General features: G+C 44.5%; 1 protein-coding gene across 2 annotated transcripts in view; it reads left to right on the top strand.

Annotated features, from left to right (window-relative positions):
* The first annotated feature begins 465 nt into the window (after positions 1-465).
* LOC102752677 (FRAS1-related extracellular matrix protein 2) overlaps positions 466-9054 on the top strand; it is a 190962-nt gene continuing 182373 nt past the window's right edge. The window contains exon 1 of one of the 2 annotated variants that reach the window (XM_015564903.1): positions 466-5940. In XM_015564903.1, the coding sequence (XP_015420389.1) occupies positions 762-5940 (5179 nt within the window). In that variant the 5' untranslated portion in view covers positions 466-761. The remainder of the gene's footprint in view (positions 5941-9054) is intronic. The other variant, XM_015564904.1, reaches the window with a different exon arrangement.

The following is a 9054-nucleotide window of genomic DNA, read 5'->3' as shown; positions in this document are numbered from 1 at the left end:
GGAAGTTCAACTAATTCTAGCATTGGCTTTTAGTTTCAGCTGTTCTTTTGCAAATATGCTTCAGATCCCCACCCCCCAACCCCATCCCCCAAACTGCAAGCCATCCTGGGTTTCGATTCAAACTCAAGCGGCATTGCTATAACTTTTCTCACGGGTTTGCAAGTTTCCGTGAGAAATAACCATCCCTGCGCGGAATTCCATTGAATTTGGGGGATGGGAGCTAACATGGGGAGCTGAGCTCAGCTGCCCTATTGGAAAGCGAGCAGAGCAGGGCAGGCAGCTCCAGGTCCTTAACTTGCAAGAAAACTTGTTGAATCTTCTCTCTCCTCCCCTCCCAGCGCTTTGCCCGCCTCCGTCCCTAGGAGCTGATTGGCAGAAATCACTATCCAACCCTAGACTCTGGGCCTCCTCCGGGATCTAGGATTGGCCTACAAGAAGGACTGGGATGAGGGGGTGCAAGGGGGAGGGATTTCCCTTAAAGCTCAAGCTAGGTCCTGGGACCAGGGAAGGAGGAGTGGAGAGACTTAGTTCCCGCGACTGAGCCGCAAGGCCTGGAGGACTTATCCTCCCCCGCTGCAGTTCCAGGCCAGAGCGCGCCAAGCAATTTTCTCATCCTTCTGGCCCAGCCTCCGCTACAAACAGGACCCCCACGCAGCGCGCAGAGTTCCTGGCACTTTCCGAAGGGGTCTATTGCTCCCTGCCCAGAGACTGACTGCGCGCTCTCGGACTTACCTGTTAGAGCACTAACACCGTCCTGGACCATGCACTTATTCAGGAACCCCAGGATAGCCTCCCACGCACGCTGGGGAGCCAACGCCACCAGTTTTCAGCCAATGCCTCGGCCTCCGCCACGGACCCTGCTGCTGCTGCTGCTGCTTCTCCTGCCACTGGTAAGCTGCCTTCCAGCACAGCCCGATGCCCCCGGCCGAGTGTTGCTGTCCTCAGGTCTCCCGGGGTTTGCAAGGGTCCCCGCCGAGGAGGCTATAGTAATGGCGAACCGTGGGCTCCGGGTGCCTTTTGGCCGTGAGGTCTGGCTGGATCCACTGCAGGACCTGGTGCTGCAGGTGCAGCCGGGGGACCATTGCACGGTGACCGTACTAGACAACGACGCGCTGGCCCAGCGGCCCGGCCGCCTGAATCCTAAGCGCTTCCCCTGCGACTTCGGTCCTAGAGAGGTGAGCTACTCTCACCTGGGTGCGCGCAGCCCCTCGCGAGATCGCATTCCGCTGCAGCTGCGCTATGACGCGCAGGGAGGGACTGCAGTGCTTCCCTTGGTGCTGGAGGTGGTTGTAGTCTTTACTCAGCTGGAAGTTGTGACTCGGAACTTGCCTCTGGTCGTGGAGGAGCTGCTGGGGACCAGCAATGCTCTGGACGCGCAGAGCTTGGAGTTCACCTACCAGTCTGAGACAGAGGAGTGTCGTGTGGGCATCCTGTCTGGCTTGGGCACGCTGCCTCGCTATGGGGAACTCCTACACTACCCGCAGGTCCCAGGACTAGCCAGCGAGGGGGATACCCAGGAGCCTCTCCTGATGGACTGCAAAGCTTTTCAGGAGCTAGGTGTGTGCTACCGTCACACAGCCTCCAGTCGCTCACCAAACAGAGACTGGGTGCCCATGGTGGTGGAGCTGCACTTGCGAGGGGCTCCTATGGGCAGCCCTGCTTTGAAACGCGAGCACTTCCAGATGCTGGTGAGAATCCGAGGAGGGGTTGAGAACACTGCCCCCAAGCCCAGCTTTGTGGCCATGATGATGATGGAGGTGGACCAGTTTGTACTGACCGCCCTCACCCCAGACATGTTGGCAGCTGAGGATGCTGAATCTACCCCTGACTTGTTGATCTTCAACCTCACCTCCCCATTTCAGCCTGGCCATGGCTATCTGGTAAGCACTGATGATCGCAACCTGCCGCTCTCCTCCTTTACTCAGAGAGATCTGCGCCTCCTGAAGATTGCCTACCAGCCACCCTCTGAAGACTCTGACCAGGAGCGTCCCTTTGAATTTGAGCTGGAGGTAGTAGACCCAGAAGGAGCAGCCTCAGATCCCTTTGCCTTCATGGTGGTGGTGAAGGCCATGAATACACTGGCTCCAGTGGTTATCCGCAACACTGGTCTCATTCTCTATGAGGGCCAGTCTCGGCCCCTCACCGGCCCTACAGGCAGTGGACCACAAAACTTGGTCATCGGCGATGAAGATGACCTAGAGGCAGTGCAGCTAGAGGTGGTGGCTGGGCTCCAACATGGTCACCTCATCCTTCTGGTTGGCTCCAGTGGTAACCTTGTCACTAAGGCCTTTACAGTAGCTCAGCTAACAGCTGGTGAGGTGGTCTACCACCATGATGACAAAGATGGCTCACTGAGTGACAACCTGGTGCTTCGAATGGTAGATGGAGGACACAGGCACCAGGTGCAATTCCTATTCCCTATCACCTTAGTGCCTGTGGATGACCAGCCACCAGTCCTCAGTGCCAACACAGGGCTGACACTGGCAGAGGGTGAAACAATGCCCATACAACCCTTTGCTCTCAGTGCAACTGACATAGACTCAGATGACTCTCTGCTGCTTTTTGTGCTGGAGTCTCCCTCAACTACAGGCCATCTGATTATCCGCCAACCTCATCCTCCACAAGAGGTGGAGCAGCTTATTGGAAGTCCTTGGAAGAAACAAGGAACATTTTATGAGAAAATAGTGACAAAGTGGCGGCAGCAGGACATAATAAAGGGGAGGCTATTCTATGTGCACTCTGGGCCCCATAATCCTGGACCAGTGATGGATCAGTTCACATTTCGAGTTCAGGATAACCATGACCCCCCTAATCAATCTGGGCTACAGAAGTTTGTGATCCGCATTCATCCTGTGGATCGCCTCCCTCCAGAGTTGGGCAGTGGCTGTCCCCTTCGGATGGTGGTGCAAGAATCCAAGCTTACACCGCTGAGGAAGAAGTGGCTGCAATACACTGACCTGGACACAGATGACCGAGAGCTACATTACACAGTGACTCAGCCTCCAATGGACACAGATAAAAACCACTCGCCAGCCCCATTAGGAACCTTGGTCCTGACTGACAACCCTTCTATTGTGGTGGCTCATTTTACCCAAGCCCAGATCAATCACCATAAAATTGCTTACAGACCTCCAGATCAAGAACTGGGAGTGGCTGCCCGAGTGGCCCAGTTCCAGTTCCAGGTGGAGGACCGAGCTGGGAATGTAGCTTCAGGCATCTTCACCCTTTACTTGCAGCCAGAGGACAACCAGCCACCTGAGATACTCAACACTGGCTTTACTACTAAGGAGAAAGGACACCACATCCTGAGTGAGTCTGAGTTGCATGTGAATGATATAGACACTGATGTAGCCCACATCTCCTTTACTCTAACACAGGCACCCAAACATGGTCACATAAGGGTGTCTGGACAGATACTACCTGTAGGTGGGGTTTTCCATCTGGAGGACATAAAACAGGGTCGGATTTCTTATGACCATAGTGGGGATGACTCCCTTACTGATAACTGCTCCTTGGAGGTCAGTGATAGACACCATGTGGTGCCCATAACTCTCAGAGTGAATGTCCAACCAGTGAATGATGAGGTGCCCATGCTGAGCCTTCCTGCTGGCACTCTGGGGTCCTACCTAGATGTTTTAGAGAATGGGGCTACTGAAATCACTGCCAGTGTTATCAAGGGGACTGATGAAGACACTGATGATTTAATGTTGACTTTCCTCTTGGAAGATCCACCCTTATATGGAAAAATCCTGGTCAATGGAGTTCCAGCAGAGCAGTTTACCCAAAGGGACATCCTGGAGGGCTCTGTTGTCTATGCCCATACCAGTGGTGAGATAGGCCTATTGCCCAAAGAGGACTCTTTTAACCTGAGTCTGTCAGCTATATCTCAAAAATGGAGAATAAGTGGCAGTACTGTCCAAAGAGTTACTGTGTGGGTGACCATCCTTCCTATTGACAGCCAGGCCCCAGAAATTTCTGTAGGTGAACAGTTTATAGTAATGGAAGGTGATAAAAGTGTCATAACCTCAATGCATATAAGTGCTGAAGATATTGATTCCTTAAATGACGACATCCTGTGCACTATAGTTATTCAGCCTATCTCAGGTTATGTTGAAAATATTTCTCCAGCACCAGGCTCTGAAAAATCAAGAGCAGGGATTGCCATAAGTGCCTTCACACTGAAAGATCTCAGGCATGATCATATTAACTATGTCCAGAGCATACATAAAGGAGTGGAACCTGTGGAAGATAGATTTATATTTCGTTGTTCTGATGGCATTAACTTTTCAGAGAGACATTTTTTCTCTATTGTTATCATTCCCACCAATGATGAACAGCCAGAAATATTTATGAGAGAATTTATGGTGATGGAAGGCATGAGTCTGGTGATTGATACACCCATCCTCAATGCTGCTGATGCTGACATTCCCCTGGAGGATTTAACTTTCACTCTTACCCAATTTCCTACTCATGGTCGCATCATGAACCAGCTGATAAACAGCACAGTTTTGGTCAAAAGCTTTACCTTGGACCAGATCATAGAGAGTTCCAGCATTATTTATGAGCATGATGACTCTGAGACCCAGGAAGATAGTTTTGTGATTAAACTAACAGATGGTAAGCACTCTGTGGAAAAGACAGTTCTCATTATGATTATCCCTGTTGATGATGAGACCCCCAGAATGGCCATTAATAGTGGATTAGAAATAGAAGTTGGAGAAACCAAAATTATGAACAATAAAATATTAATGGCAACTGATTTAGATTCTGAAGACAAATCGTTGGTTTATATAATTCGTTATGGGCCAGAACATGGATTATTACAGAGACAAAAACCTATGCATGCCTTTGAAAATATCACAATGGGCATGAATTTTACCCAGGATGAAGTGGACAGGAACTTAATTCAATATGTCCATTCTGGGCAAGACAGCATTCAGGACCTAATTAAATTTGATGTGACTGATGGAACAAATACCCTCATAGATTGCTATTTTTATGTATCTATTGGGAGCGTTGACATTGTCTTCCCTGATGTGATAAGTAAGGGTGTGTCCTTGAAAGAAGGTGGTAAAGTCATTCTCACAACAGACCTCTTAAGCACTAGTGATTTGAACAGTCCTGATGAAAACTTAGTGTTTACCATCACCAAGGCTCCCCTGAGAGGTCTCTTAGAATGCACAGATCAACCTGGAGTTTCTATCACATCTTTCACTCAGCTTCAACTGGCTGGAAACAAAATATACTACATACACACAGCTGATGATGAGGTGAAGATGGACAGTTTTGAGTTTCAAGTCACTGATGGACATAACCCTGTCTTCCGGACATTCCGTATCTCCATTAGTGATGTGGACAACAAAAAGCCAATTGTCACTATCCATAACCTGATTGTCAGTGAAGGTGAAAACAAGCTGATCACTCCCTTTGAACTCACTGTTGAAGACAGAGATACTCCTGATAAACTCCTAAAATTCACTGTCACCCAGATGCCTGTTCATGGTCAACTCCTACTTAACAATACCAGGCCTGCCATGATTTTTACTAAGCAAGACTTAAATGAAAACTTAATCAGCTATAGGCATGATGGCACTGAGTCAAGTAAAGACAGCTTCTCCTTCACGGTAACTGATGGCTCCCATACAGAGTTCTATGTTTTTCCTGATACAGTATTTGAAACAAGAAGACCCCAAGTGATGAAGATCCAGGTCTTAGCTGTTGACAATAGTGTCCCCCACATTGCAGTGAACAAAGGAGCTTCTACACTTCGCACTCTGGCCACTGGCCACTTGGGATTCATGATCACAAACAAAATATTAAAAGCTGAGGACAGAGACAGCCTGTGTTTTTCTCTTAGGTTTATTGTTACAGAGCTCCCTCGACATGGATATCTCCTCAACTTGGGCAAAGGCAACCACAGTGTCACTCAGTTCACACAAGGTATGGTTCATTTTTCTTTCTTTATAACCATTGGGCATTTTAGGTCTTATTTCCTGAGGATATGGCTGTCACTGTAAACATTATTAAGTAGAAGCTCAAATGATATTCTAAGAGAAAGAAAGAAAGGGACATAAAAGGAAAGGGAGAATTCAGGGACCTTTTTTCCTGGCAGAACAGCTCCTTTCTTGCCATGTGTCCCACTGCAGTGACCTTCACTACAGAGAGTATTGATATTTTTTTATATAGCAGCAAGGGTTGCTGCCAGAACAGTAGCCAGACTTTGGTGAATTAAAATTGAAGCAAGCTTTTCAGCTCTGCACCATTTGCCATACAACTGTCTCCGGAGCAGCCTGATTTGTATGCTGCAAATAGTTTATGAAGCATTTTAACACCACAGAGAGATGTGCTTTCTAAATTGTGTATTCAGATTATTATCAAATAGAGCCTCCAAATTTATATTACTTTGATTAATTTTTAGAGCATTGTTATAATACTATTATAGTTGGTAGAAACTTTGTAACTAAAAATCTGTATTTATATTTTGTAGATTTTATAATTTTAATATTTCAAGACAAATACCTGTCCAAAGACATAAGAAGTAAACATCTATCTAGATTTATAAAAATATGTACAAGGCATGTTACTATGATATACACAAAGTAAGAGAGTATAAGAAGACATGATGTATAAGAAGACAGTATTTCTGTCACCAAAATATGCATCCACTTCATTATTAAGAACTTGAAGATATGTTAATAAAAGTAATAGTATAAGGAGAAAATTATTATTGTTATTTTAAAATATGTTTTTATTGAATTTTTAGAGAGTAAGGGAGAGGTATAGAGAGATTGAAACATCCATGAGGGAGAAACACCAATCGGTTGCTTCCTGCATGTCCCCTACTAGGGATCAAACCTACAACCTGGGCATGTGCCCTGACCCAGAATTGAACCAGGGACCTCTTGTTTCATGGGCTAACACTCGATGATTGAGCCACATTGACCAGGCAAAAATGATTTTTTTAATTTCAAAACTTTTCTCTGCCCTGTTTCAAACTTCTACACTGGTTGCATCTACATTCATTTGCATTCTTGAGGCTAAAGTATTTTTCTAACCTAATTTTTTGTGTGTGCAGACATAATCTCAGACAGAAAGGGCAGGTGACCTAAGCAAAGTTACTCAGGGAATGAAGGGAGAAGCCAGTTCAGTATGCTGGCTTGGGAGTTAGGAATCTGCTCTCTAGAACCTGTGATTTTCACTACAAAGGGCTTTGGGTTGCTTTCATAAAAATCTCACCATGTCAGAATGCAAATTTGATCTATCCTATGTGGGCTCTCTGGGTAGAGATGGAGTTTAACCCTAGGACATCCCAGTGGGGGTATTCTTTTCATGCAATAGTGTTGTGCTCTTAGATAACCAATGCTTTAATAAACAAAGATGTCACAAAGTATAGTGCTAAAGTAAACTGTTTCTCTGATTTAGATGCTGGCAAATAGTCCTACACTCCAACCTTATGATTCTTGGCTGAAAGCCTGAATATATCCTCGGGCCTGCAGGGACAGGAAAACCTCAGAGTGACAAGTGTCATGCCAGATCAGCAAGAAACGTGTGTGAAGGCTTTCTGAGGATAGAGATGCCATGCTATCTTAGATTGGTTTGTTTACATGTGAGTGAAGAGGATGAAAGGAATACAGGCTTAGGCAAAAGTAGGTTTAAGTATCCACTTTCGCTGGTTGTTGGTTAAGTTACCAGCCATCATTACCTAAAAGATAAATCATAAGTAAGAATACAAAATAATAACAATAATAATAATAAGACAAATAATATAAATAATAATATTTAATAAATAAATAATAATATAAGAGTAAACTCTATGTTCCATGCACTCACAAATATAAACTTACTTTTGCCCATCCTATATATTGGAGGATAGAAAAATGTTACTTCAAATCACTTTTCTGACCAGAAAAAGGATTCCAATGTTAAAGATTTTTTTAAAAGAAATTTTAGGATGAAGACAGGCAAATGTGCTATTTCATTACAGGTGTTGCACTCACTAACTTGGACTCACCATGGTCATATGTAAATGAAGAGTAGTAGTAAATTTATTATAAAAAGTAAAGGTAAATTTCTAAGATTTCTTTTTAAAAATAAATTATCACAACCCAATAAAAACTCAAATATTGATAAGAAAAATTATTGGTATTTAATAATACAGCACCCATTTGAACAAGTTGAGACTGGAGTTTGGCTCATAGCAGATATTTATGGGGATTAGATAAGTGAGTAAACATCTATCATAGAGCTACTATGGCTGCTCTTCTAGTAGGGGAAATGAAAGAAGTGCTTAGAGTGAGGACTATGCAATCTCTTTATTCGTTTTTCTTTTGTTATTATGAAGGGATAAGCTAAAATATATTCTGACTGGTTTTCAATGCAGTGAATTAAATTAATTTAGCACGCATGGCCAGAGAAAGTTATTCCTAAATTGATTAATGAAATGATTGATAGGAGAAAAACTAATTAATTTATAAAATGTATTAAATTTCATTATTAGAAAAAGTTAACAAAGTGGAATTAAACAAATTATGGAAATTATTTAGTTATTTTAAACTTTACCTCTCTGCTAAGATGACCCTGCTCCCTCAACTCTAGGTCAAAATCACTTTTCTCAAATACCTGGATTGTTTTTTCTTGTGAGACCTCATTTATAAATCATTTTTAGAAATTTCCTCTACATGTTTGAACCAGGGTATGGTTTCATAACCCATGGAATGGTTGTGTAGATATACTGAAATACATTCAATGCATATTTAATATTTAGAAAAAAAAATCTAGTTAATTTTTAGATGTTTGCTTAAAGAAGATTACATTTTGGCTTTTATTTTCCTAACTAGAGGCCCGGTGCATGAAATTTGTGCACAGGAGGGGGGGGGGGTTCCTTCAGCCCAGCCTGTACTCTCTCCAATCCTAGACCCCTTGGGGATGTCCAACTGCCAGGATCGGGCCTAAACCAAAAGTCAGACATCCCTCTCACAATCCTGGACCTCTTGGCTCCTAATCGCTCCTAATTGCCCTTAACTGCCCCCCCGCTGCTGGCCTGATGCCCCTCAC

Source organism: Myotis davidii, unplaced genomic scaffold, assembly GCF_000327345.1.
Source record: "Myotis davidii unplaced genomic scaffold, ASM32734v1 scaffold1761, whole genome shotgun sequence".
NCBI classification, from domain to species: domain Eukaryota; kingdom Metazoa; phylum Chordata; class Mammalia; order Chiroptera; family Vespertilionidae; genus Myotis; species Myotis davidii.
This window is presented reverse-complemented; position numbering and strand designations above follow the sequence as displayed.